This window comes from Oncorhynchus keta, chromosome 29 (genome assembly GCF_023373465.1).
Source record: "Oncorhynchus keta strain PuntledgeMale-10-30-2019 chromosome 29, Oket_V2, whole genome shotgun sequence".
NCBI classification, from domain to species: domain Eukaryota; kingdom Metazoa; phylum Chordata; class Actinopteri; order Salmoniformes; family Salmonidae; genus Oncorhynchus; species Oncorhynchus keta.
The window spans coordinates 28,170,583-28,183,290 of record NC_068449.1 but is presented as its reverse complement, the minus strand read 5'-3'; the positions used below and the strand labels follow the sequence as shown (position 1 = coordinate 28,183,290).

Below are 12,708 nucleotides of genomic sequence, written 5' to 3'. Positions count from 1 at the left end.
GTTTCAAGCTCACAGAACGGGACCGCCAAGTGCTGAAGCGCATAAAAATCATCTGCCCTTGTTTGCAACACTCACTACCGAGTTCCAAACTGCCTCTGGAAGCAACATCAGCATAAGAACTGTTCATTGGGAGCTTCATGAAATGGGTTTCCATGGCCGATCAGCCACACACAAGCCTAAGATCAACATGCACAATGCCAAGCATTGGCTGGAGGGTTGTAAAGCTCGCTGTCATTTGAGTCTGGAGCAGTTTAAACGCGTTCTCTGGAGTGATGAATCACGCATCACCATCTGGAAGTCCGACTGAAAAATCTGGGGTTGGTGGTTGACAGCAGAATACTACCTGCCCGAATGCATAGTGCCAACTGTAAAGTTTGGTGGAGGAGGAATAATGGTCTGTTTTTCATGGTTTGGGCCCCTGACATCAACCACATCAAACACCTTTGGGATGAATTGGAAGGCCGACTGCGAGCCAGGCCTAATCGCCAAACATCAGTGCCCAATCTCACTAATGCTCTTGTGGCTGAATGGAAGTAAGCCCTCCAAGCTCATCACTAGGCTAAGGACCCTGGCACTGAGCACTTCCCTCTGAGACTGAATCCTGGACTTCCTGATGGGCTGCCCCGAGGTGGTGAGGGTAGGCAACAATACATCCGCCACCCTGACCCTCAACAAGGGGGCCCCTCAGGGCTGCTTTGTCCCCTCTTGTACTCCCTGTTCACCCACAACTGCGTGGCCACACACGACTCAAACACCATTATTACGTTTGCTTATGACACAGCTGTGGTAGGCCTGATCACTGACAATGATGAGAAAGCCTATAGAACCCCACAGCGGATGTTTCATAATACCCATGAAACCTAGCGGTTAAACGGGGAAATGGTTCCAATAATTTTTCCACTATACATTTTTCCCATAGGTGATTTTGTAAACGCTTAAAATAAGGGCTGTATTTCGTGTAGGCTTACCCTGGCGTGATGTTTTGATAACCAAGTGAAAATCTCTCGGACAAGGTGACTTTTATCAATCTCGCCCAGGCTGTAGTGGAGCGGGTCGAGAGCTTCAAGTTTCTCGGTGTCCACTTCATCAAGGATCTATCATGGTCCACACACAACAAAGCCTCTTCCCCCTCAGGAGGCTGAAAAGATTTGGCATGGGCCCTCAGATCCTCAAAAAGTTCTACAGCTGCACCATTGAGAGCATCTTGACTGGCTGCATCACCGCTTGGTATGGCAACTGCTTGAAATCTGACCGTAAGGAGCTACAGAGGGTAGTGCATATGGCCCAGTACATCACTGGGGCCGAGCTCCCTGCCATCCAGGACCTCTATACCAGGCGGTGCCCTAAAAATTACCAAAGACTCCAGCCACCCAAGTCATAGACTGTTCTCTCTGCTACCGCACGGAAAGAGGGACCGATGCACCAAGTATGGAAACAACAGGAGCCTGAACAGCTTCTACCCCCAAGCCATAAGACTGATAAATAGTTAGTTAAATAGTTAACCACATAGCTACCCAGACTATCTGCATTGACCCTTTTTGCACAAATATTTTTTTCCTCAACACATGCTGCTGCTACTGTTCATTATCTATCCTGTTGCCTAGTCACTTTATTCCTAGTTATAATAGATGTGTAGTATTTACTGTACATATCTACAGTGCCTTAAGAAAGTATTCACACAGTATTCACACCCCTTGCCTACACACAGTACCCCATAATGTCAAAGTGGAATTATGTTTTAGGACATTTTTTTTGAAATGTATGAAAAGCTGAAATGTTTTCAGTCAATAAGTATTCAACTCCTTTGTTATGGCAAGCCTAAACAAGTTCCGGAGTATACATTTGCTTAACAAGTAAAATAATAAGATGCATGGACTCACTCTGTTTTCAATAATAGTGTTTAACATGATTTTTGAATGATTACCAAATCACATACAGATAATTCTAAGGTCCCTCAGTTGAGCAGTGAATTTCAAACACAGATTCAACCACAAAGACCAGGAAGGTTTTTCAATGTCTCGCAAAGGGCACCCATTGTTAGATGAGTAAAACACTTTAAAAGCAGACATTGAATATCCCTTTGAGCATGGTGAAGTTATTAATTACACTTTGGATGATGTATCAATTCACCCAGTCACTACAAAGATACAGGCGTCCTTCCAAACTCAGTCGCTGGACAGGAAGGAAACCGCACAGGGATTTAATCAAGGCCAATGGCAACTTTAAAACAGTTACAGAGTTTAATGGTTGTGATAGGAGAAAACTGAGGATGAATCAACAACATTGTAGTTACTCCACAATACTAACCTAAATGACAGAGTGAAAAGAATAAAGCCTGTACAGAATACAAATATTCCAAAACATCCCTCCTGTTTGCAACAAGGCACTTAAGTAATACTGCAAATAATGTGGCAAAGAAACAAACTTTTTGTCCTGAATACAAAACTTTATTTTTGGGGCAAATCCAACACATCACTGAGTACCACTCTTCATATTTTCAAGCATGGTGGTGGCTGCATCATGTTATGGGTATACTTGTCATCGGCAAGGACTAAGGTTTTTTAAGATAAAAAGAAACGGAATACAGCTAAGCACATGCAAAATTGTAGAGGAAAACCGTGTTCAGTCTTCTTTCCAACAGATACTGGGAGACAAATTGACCTTTCACTAGGACAATAACCTAAAACATAAGGCCAAATATTGCTTACCAAGACGACGTTGAAGGTTCCTGAACGGCCTAGTCACAGTTTTGACTTAAATCGGCTTGAACATCTATGCAATGACCAACAAATAACTTGACAAGGATAATAAAATAATATGCAAATATTGTACAATCCAGGTGTACAGAGCTCTTCGAGACTTACCCAGAAAAACTCACAGATATAATCGCTGCCAAAGGGGATTTGAACATGTATTGACTCAGGGGGTTGAATACTTATGTAATGAAGATGTATTAGTGCTTTATTTTCAGGATTACATTTTTTTATTTATTTTTACAAATGTTAGAATTCTTCTTCCACTTTGACATTAGAGTACTTTTTGTAGATCATTGACAAAAAAAATGACAATTAAATCCATTTTAATCCCACCTTGTAACAACAAAATGTGGAAAAGGTAAAGGGTGTGAATACTTTCTGAAGACACTGTCCTCAATGACCTCCTACTCCTGCACATGAACTCGGTACTGGTACCCTGCATACCCTCCAAGTTATCGTTACTCGTGTATTCATTACTACGTGCTATTACTTTTCTATTGTTTCTCCATTTCCTTTCTCTCTGAATTGTTGGGAAAGGCTCGTAAGTAAGCATTTCACTGCTTGTCTACACATGTTGTTTACAAGGCATGTGACAAATAAGATTTGAACAAGACAGTTCTCGCTCCTCCATCCAGGCTTATAGAATGGAGCCAGGTGGTGTGATTCTCTGTTTCTCCAAGTTATCTGAGACCAGGTTCATATTACCAACAGAGCAGAGCACAGGGAGTCCTGGTCCCCCTTGGCCCCAGGAAGCCCTCCACTCCAGGCCATCCATATCTGGGGAGGTTTCACTGCCCCATTGTTGTGACAAGAACAATGAATCTAAAAAGAGACAGCAGTCAAGGAAAACACAACATAAAGAATTGAACTTTCACAAAATCACCTGCTGGAACCTTTTTCTAAACTTGCACTCACATCATGGAAATATCTCTGGGTTGACCCAGAGCCTTAGAAGCAGGTTTAAAAAAAAGCCCTATTTGGTTTAGCATTGTGTGCAAAAACGAATTTATTGGGGTTGACCCCAGCTCCTCTTTTGTGTGACAGCCATCTTGGAAAACAATGGCAGGAAGGCTTGAAACCTGAGAGGAACTGAATCTGCCATTTAAAAAAAAACATATATATAAATATATTACTATTTTTTGCTCGCTGAAATGTTCCCTCCTCGGTTTAGAAAAACCTTGTTTTTGTGTCCGAGAGAAGCCGTAAAGTGATGTCTAAGCATTCCACTGCCCCGGCAATAAGGCTGTGTTTAACTGGACACTTGGGGACAGTTGTTTTGTACCGGGGCTGGAGCAGGGGGCTTGCTGCAGGGGGCTGGGGGCCTGACTGAGGAAGCCATGGCCGCCCAGCAAAACAGCCACGAACCTCCCGGCCTCCTCATGGTGGGACCTAGGCCTAAATGGAAGCCGGCTAAAGGTTAGAGGTTTAAGACTAACAAATCATGCAACGCTTTACTGGTATTTAAGCCCCCCCACCCCCGCTTTTGCATAGATGGATACACAGACATACACTATACTACCATGCTGTAGCCCCTGCAAGGCTATGTACGAGCATGCACACATACACAAGTATAGGAGTGGGTGACTGCCCCACTGCTATACTGTGTGTGTGTGTGTGCATAGTATATGCGCATGGTGCTTCTACATCTGCATTGCTTGCTGTTTGGGGTTTTAGGCTGGGTTTCTGTATATCACTGTGTCATCGGCTGATGTAAAAAGGGCTTTATAAATACATTTGATTGAAATCTGTGTCGAGGATGACCCCTAGTACTCTTCCCGAGTGGTTTGTGATATTACAGTTAAAATCAGTGTGTTTGGTATTAAAATCTCCCATGATGATGGTATGGCCGTTGTCTGTCAGAGCAGTGGCCAGTTTTTCAGGTGTTGTTGAGGGTGGACAGTATATAGTGGGTATCAGGTCAGGACTGGTCTGCGGGTGATTAGAAGGGGAGAAGAGAAAGAGAGAGGAAGTTCTTGATCTCAAGCTTACCCTGCTCCTCTGGGGCCTCATCTATAACCGTTGTGTAAATTTTACACAAAATATCTGCTTGTGCCATTTCTGAAAAGACTGTACACACAAAAATAGAGATTTATAAACTTGGCGCACACCATACATACGCATATTACCAGCTATAAATCAGACCTGTCGTAAAACTCTGCGTGCATGAACGAGCATCCGCCTGAAAAACATCCACGGTTCACCTTTAATGGTGACAATAACACCCTTATTTGCTGTATACTTCGGAAGTATTGGAATTAGGCCAAGACTGTAGGCTGTCTAAAGGAAATGGCATTGGCGAACTTGATCAAATATCTTTGGAGGTGTTGGCAGAATGTTTTCTTTGACAGTGACATTTGCTGTAGTCTGACTGTTTCTGAAAGACAAAAACAATAGCAAGTTGTTGTGGACCTGTAAACAGATTGAATTCATACTGTTATGCCTTTTTCCTAACCTAAATATCCTGCACCGCCTGCCAATTCTGAAACAATATCTACTCTGATGATTGTTTTTACTACAGTAGGCTATACTTACAGTGGTAGCTTACACACATCCATGTAAAATATCTACTGTCTGTTCACCTGTATGTTATAAACCGCGTTTCCTTTCAGAGAGCGAAAGTTTGAAATTATAATAGCATATCTAATAGGCTCAATTAATGAGAGATGAGCATGGTCATTTCTTGTATGGCTACTTAGGGAATATGTTCTCATCATGGCCATAAAAGGTGAAGAATTTATGATTTATGTATTGTTTCTAAATGAAATATTGTCTTCTTGAGAAATTTGACATTACAATATACAGATGTAGCCTACAAATGTCAATGGAAAAGGTGAACCATCTGTTCTACCTTTAAACTATGCTTCGGACCGGATAGGGCAAAATACTTGAAATAGCTTATCCATTTACTAGGCTACTGTGAATTGGGTCCAGTTAAATGAGCGATGGGACAAATGGTAGCCTATACTAACAGTGTTGGTGCTTCTACAAAGTTTTGACTCAGGGGTGTGAAAACTTACATAAATGAGATATTTCTTTATTTGATTTTTAATACATTTGCAAACACTTAAAAAAAAAAAAAAACATTGAATCAATTTTTCATTCAGGCTGTAACACAACAAAAGGTGGAATAAGTCACGGGGTATAAATGCTTTCTGAGAGCACTGTATATGCCTTTAAAAACCCCGTTCCACTTTACGCTGTCCACGTCACTGCTCCAGGCTCAGCCGTGTTTCTTCCATTAAGGGCTGCTCATAAAAGGATCCATCTAAGGGTGGAAAGATGAGCAACAGACGACTGCTGGGGAGACCACATGGACATCAGGTATGTACGTAGAAGTCTACGCTACGCTGCTGTGGCTCTAACGCCGTCTGTGAACTTGTACCTGTGTCTCAGTAACCCGTACTGTGCTTTGTGCGAGTGCTTGTTCGTAAAACTTGAATAATAACATTTCGTCATTCATCTTAAATAATTACAGTGACGAGTGCATTCCATATGGTTTTCAAGGGACTGAACCTAAAGTCTATAGGTCAATAGCTAAATATTTAAGACAGACATAAAAGATACAGATAAAAATGTTTAGATTTATAAACCTGTCTGACCAGGACAATGTTTTCCTATCAATGTGACATATCATAACAAAGACAACATCCTCAATAACAGAGGGCAAGAGGTCTGAGAAAAGTCCCAAGCCAATCAGAAGGGATCTGTTTGCCCCCTATAGAGTGACAGAGGTCAGTGAGTGACGTAGAAGGTAGATAGACATCCTCCCTCACCCCCATTTCCACCAAACCCCACCTCCCTTATCTGCCTATGGAGAGCAGAGGAACGAGTGACGAGGGCCAGGGCCCACTGTGTGATAAGGGCATGTCCTGTTCTCTTCCAGAGGCCTCCGGGGCCACGGTGGGGGCTACAGGCTGACCAGCACCAGGACAAACTCCCAGCCTTGTTTTCGCACCAAGGTATGAGCCTGACCCTGGCTGGCTGGCTGACAAAGAGAGAATGGGAGAGGAGGGGATGGAGGGAGGTTCATCTAGAGTTCAGAGCAGATATTTGCCAGTAGTCTCGCGCCGCAGGAAAGCTAAATTGCTTCCGGATCCACGTATCCACCTCTGCGATACCCTTCCTTAACCCCACCACTCCCCCTGCCCTCTCCTCTCCCTCCCCTTGCTCAGGCCAGTGTCAGCCAGTCAGTGAGTCAGTCGTGGCTGGGCTGGTCCCGTGGCAGAGGGTCACAATGTCAGACGGGAAGCAGTCTTTGAGCAGTATGCCTCTGTCTCTCTGGCTGTCCAGCTCACCAATGAAACCATGCCAGTAGATGACCAGTCCTGGACCAAACCTATGGAGTGGGAGAAGACAGAAAGACATTAACGTTGATGTCATCAAACTGTCGAGCAAGGCATTCATCAACAGAACAGAGACAACACAGTGAGGTACTGAAGAAGCTTCCAGACAGTTTCCCACCCAAATCCCATATGCTTATGGCTGTTTACTTTGGATTTTGGGAGGATGACAGTGACAGTGAATTAGAGAGTGAGCGAGAGAGAAGGAGAGAAAGAAAGAGAGAGAGAGAGATTGATTGAGATATACAGAGGAGATAAGCTCTTTGAGGTGCACTCCTTTGATCCCTGTCCAGGAAACTTGTGCTGAATCAAACAAAAAGCTGCCGTTGCGATAAGATCCCACTGACACAGTGATATACACACCGGATCACCTTACAATGGCACTGAAATAGCAATAATCATAGTAGCAACAAAGCCCCAGCCAGCCCTAGAAACCTCTCTGTCATCAGAAGGCTCCTATACAGTGCACAGAGCCCAGAGAGAGTTCAACTAAGAGGCTAAAACAGTGCATCGGTCTGTGACAGCGAGGCAAACTAGCTAAGCTAGTCCAGCAGCGTCCAGCTGTTTCATTCACATGCTTCACTCTCCAGGCCGACAGACAGACAGCCACTTTTGCCTAGGCTCACAGTGCTGTTCCAAAGCACAACGAATAATGACGACTCGCCAAGCAGCCGAGGAAATGTCAAGTTCAGACAATATTCAAATGTACACCCCCTCACCCCCACACCTCTAGCTCTCGTCGCAGCGTCGTGTTTTATTGGCCCCATCACATATCCTGAGCCCCATTGAAAAGGCTCGGAAGCAATTAAAATGGCAGTGTGGCTGGAGAAGCATTGCGCTATTTCACTGCTTCTCCCTGACATGTGATAAATCATCTTCCAAGCTATTTATTACACCCCAAAGATCTGCCAGTGGCCCCCTATGTGTAGCGCAGATCATACCTATTCTTTGAACTCTAGCCGCCATGCATAAAGTCATGTCACAGTTGAACTTTCAGGTTCGGGAGAGCAGCCCCCTTTGCGCACAAAAACAGATTGGGAGTGAACAGTGAAGTAAGGCAATCTGGTTCCTGACACTCTATCATCAGACAGTAAAGGGTGTTTTGGGGTCTCTGAAGACGTCTCTGAAGAGCCAGACAGGAAGCTGCCCAAAGGGGCTGCAGAGAGTGAACCAGGAAGTTCAGCCCAAAGGCAGAGTTCATAAAACCTTCATAACCTTGGAAGGTTCCGCGATCAATCATCAAATCACAGCCTATTAAAAGTAACAACCCCAGCCAACACCACAGAAGGATAGGAACACTAATGCTCAGAATAGTAGCGACTGTAAGTTATGTGCTTGGTGATACTGCATAGGTGTGATTATAAATAATCGTCTCGTTGACCTCTGACCTGTGTGTGACAAGACATCTTAGCGATGTAAATATCCACAACAGAGCGCTCCAGTGTGAACATTTCACACGCACATGCGCCTAAATATATTGTTGCCGTGCGACCTGGACTTCACATTTTCATTGTGGTCCTAAATTTCTTTATGTGCTCCTACATTTTCCAACTTAGGCACACACGTGCTCCTTGTAAAAAAAAAAGGTCAGCGTAAAGCCCTGCACAACCTGCAGAGGTAGTCAGGTGTCATGACATCAGCCTTTACATCACACTATAGTTACATTTACACTGTCAAGGAATGCATGTAAGATGTATTCCTGGTCAACCAACTGACACACATAAAGCATGTACACACATGTAGGCCTACACACTCCCTCTTCCTGTACCAGCCCCTAAAAGCAGTACACTCCTGCACCCCCGTCCTGCATTCCCTGTTTTACAGTGTGTGATTTACGGCCCTGTATCTGTGAGCAAACCAACGGGCCAAAGCTAACAGCCCCAGAGAAAGCCCACAGATGTAAACGGCAAGTTCACCGCAAAGTCACACACATAGCTCAGCCTATTCACTCCACACAGGGCAGGCCCAGACCTCCTTTCCCCCTCATATTCCAACCAGCCACGGCACGGGCAGCACCACAACTCTCTTTATGGAATTGTTATGGAATCAAAACCTAAACATTTACATTAGATGACTCTGAAGAAGGGGTTACGCTCCTCTTTCCTGTACTGTATGTACTCATCGCTTGGCGAGGGGGGCCGGGAGAAGAGGAGAGGGGGGGGCCGGGAGAAGAGGAGAGGGGGGAACGGTTCATAGAGAGGGGAGAGGCAACCTTCTGAAAAGGTTAAAACTGTACGTCAACAGATAACGCGTACAGCGATGTACGATACATCACAGCCATGGTTTGTCAGGGGAGGCCAGGCACAAATTGAAACAAGCTAAATTATAAGCACAGGGGAACAAAATGGGTTTTGACTCCTACTCTGAATTAATAAGAGTCAATACTAGTGGAGGACGTGTTAAAGTAAAATCCCAGAGCAAGGCCTAGCTCTAGAACAATAATACTGGTGCTGACGGAGGATAGGTGGTGAGGTAAGCAAAGGGTCAAGGGTCGTAACATGGGGCCGAGGTTAAGTAAGTACGGTTGGAGACCACAAACGATGGGGCCCAGGTATTTTCATTGGACAGAGTCAAAAAGAAACAGAAACTATTACAAAACTCAATGTATAAAACTCCTCTAAAGGAGCATGGTAATGAATTATAAACCTCCTCTAAAGGAGCATGGTAATGAATTATAAACCTCCTCTAAAGGAGCATGGTAATGAATTAGCCTCCTCTAAAGGAGCATGGTAATGAATTATAAGCCTCCTCTAAAGGAGCATGGTAATGAATTATAAACCTCCTCTAAAGGAGCATGGTAATGAATTATAAGCCTCCTCTAAAGGAGTATGGTAATGAATTATAAACCTCCTCTAAAGGAGTATGGTAATGAATTATAAACCTCCTCTAAAGGAGTATGGTAATGAATTATAAACCTCCTCTAAAGGAGTATGGTAATGAATTATAAACCTCCTCTAAAGGAGTATGGTAATGAATTATAAAGCCTCCTCTAAAGGTGCATGGTAATGAATTGTAAACCGATTCGAGGCTCCAGTTTCTGTAATTGCGGCGTATTATGGGGGCTGCCTCTCTCCTTAACCTAGCGGGTGCGTATTATCCGCCGCTCAGGGGAAAGTCGGCGATCTTCCAATAAACACCTAACTGCATAACGAGTTTGTGAAATTGTTTGTGAAATGTAGCTAATTTCAGCGAGTGGGGACACTTGGCTTGACAAGTCAGGATGGGCGGAGATTGGGACTGCCAGGCGCACTGTCTGTCGTTAGCGTTAACGAGCGGGTGGTGTGGGTTCTCTCTGAAAGCAGGTGCCATGCTGCTAAGAACGGCAGCTTAATGAGAGCACAGCACTTAGGAACAAAAAAAGATGCAAATAGAGGTGCACAGAGAGTAGTATTAGTGCTGCTGCCACACACACACACACACACACACACACACACACACACACACACACACACACACACACACACACACACACACACACACACACACACACACACACACACACACACACACACACACACACACACACACACACACACACACACACACACGTGCGCATATACAATTGTAGCGTAATTAATTGACTAATTGCAGCCCCCCACATGTCAGTTTCAACCTCTCCACAGTAGTTCTAATGGAAAGTTATAAAAATGTTTTCTTTGATTTCTTAGTAGCACCACAGTACACTCTGTGATTGTTTCTGGATGTCAGAGAGCAAGGCCTATATTTCAGCCTTTAACATTCCAAAAAGAAACAAAGATCAAGGTTCATTTGACGTGTCAAGAATAGTGAGGCGGTTCTCTGATAAATCCGCACAAGAAAACACGTTTATTCGACACTATTTGGTTTATAAATTACCTCCGCAATGTAACCGAAATGAAGACAAAATTACCCCCGACTTTACCGTACTTTCCCCTCATTCTACATTACCAACAAAACCGTTTCAACAAATGTCCCTGAAATGATTAAGATAGCGTAAGACCCTACATGACGGTGAACCTTACAGGGTTGAGGTCTCCACACAAAGACGTCTTTGTTGGCCGGTCCATACATCAAGTCGCAAGGTAAACTGGTAAAGGCACAGCCAAACATAAGCCAAGTCAGGGGATTCTTTTCTTTTTCTCTCTCCCTTGAAATACAGGTCTGGAACCTGCTCAACCCCTTTCGGGAAGAAGTTGGAGAGTGACTAAGTCCAAGACAGAGAGAATGGGATGAATAGAGGTAGAGAAAGAGGGGTGGAAACAGAAGGGATGGGAGACAGACCGAGAGAGACAAGAGAGAGAGAGTGTATGTGTGAGAGATGACCAAACCAGCCTTTACAGCCATGGTCAGTTATTGCTGTGGGTGGCTGATTAATAGGGGGTTATTTATAGGGCTTGAATTGGGCGGTGGAACTCCAGGTCTGTAAGCCAGCCGATATGGCCTCCTTGAGAACCCTGCATGTGTCTGTACATACTGCCTGCACATTTCAATGGCCCAGTCTGGAGGCCTGCCTGCGTCAGTCAGCCCAATGATAACAGCACAGCACTGATAATAAAGGCTCTTTCTCCAGCCTATCCACAAACAGGATATTTAAATGGCTGATTCGGCCCAAAGAGGTGGCCTCCAATGAAGCAGGCAGTAAATAAGCACAAGGTGAACAATCAAGTCAGCCAACCAACAGAACCCACATCACCACCTCTTCTCTTCTCCTCCTCCCTCCTTCATGGTTCTGGAAACATTCAATTCTGCTCAGGTATGTCAAATAAAAATATCAGGGGGCCAGAGCCAATTCTATCAGGGGGCCTCCAATTCTCCGTAATTAAGGTGGAATAGAGGGCAATACAAAATAAAACAACTCGCCCCACAGTTTTTATGCCTTTCCACCCCTCCTGTCGATGGGGCTTGGAAATGGGACATGACGTCAGGGATGTGACGTTGTTGGGATGCTTAAGTACAAACTGTAAAAAATGAATACAAAAAAACTCAAAGTATGTGAAATGATAATGGACCTATATCTTTATTTATAATATTATCTTCGATAACTAACCATCACCAAAATAAAAGCTAGACAGTCAGTGGAATTGAAAACAATCAATTTAATATGATTTATTTTGTTATTAAGTTTGAGCAAAATAACACATTAGAATTGCATAGAATTTCAGGAAATTATCTTTAAAACAGCAACAGTTTCTCTCAGCTCCATGGCTAAATGTATAGAATTGCAGGAAATTTACTTGCAAAAATGTATAATTTCAGCTCCATGAAGAACATCCGAGAATTGCAGAAAAATGGCCTGAAAATGCTACAAATATTATATATATAAAAAAATAAAAACACACCAAGACTGGGGCACCACACACACCACCTAAGCCTCTTTTTAGTTCTTATTCCTCTATAACCGTTTGTGGTGAAGAGGGGGATGGAGGGAAGGGGAGTTTGGCTGTCATTGGTCAAGGCTCTGCTCATGTCGTATAGCCTGAAAAACAAGAAACTGGCCAAGAAACAACGACCCAACCCCATAAACAACCATGTACTGTTAAGCATGCTAATCATATGACCTTAGAACCCCAAATCCCTTCCCATAATCCCATGCTCCGACAGCAAGGATCCCACTTCTGACAGCAAAAATAGTC

The 12,708-nt window shown here is 43.8% G+C and overlaps 1 protein-coding gene across 4 annotated transcripts in view; it reads right to left on the bottom strand.

Annotated features, from left to right (window-relative positions):
* Positions 1-5,774: 5,774 nt before the first annotated feature.
* Positions 5,775-12,708, bottom strand: part of cdin1 (CDAN1 interacting nuclease 1) — an 86,234-nt gene continuing 79,300 nt past the window's right edge. For all 4 annotated transcript variants that reach the window (XM_052486353.1, XM_052486351.1, XM_052486352.1 and 1 more), the window contains one exon: positions 5,775-7,092. In XM_052486353.1, coding sequence (XP_052342313.1) covers positions 6,936-7,092 — 157 coding nt within the window. In that variant the 3' untranslated portion in view covers positions 5,775-6,935. The remainder of the gene's footprint in view (positions 7,093-12,708) is intronic.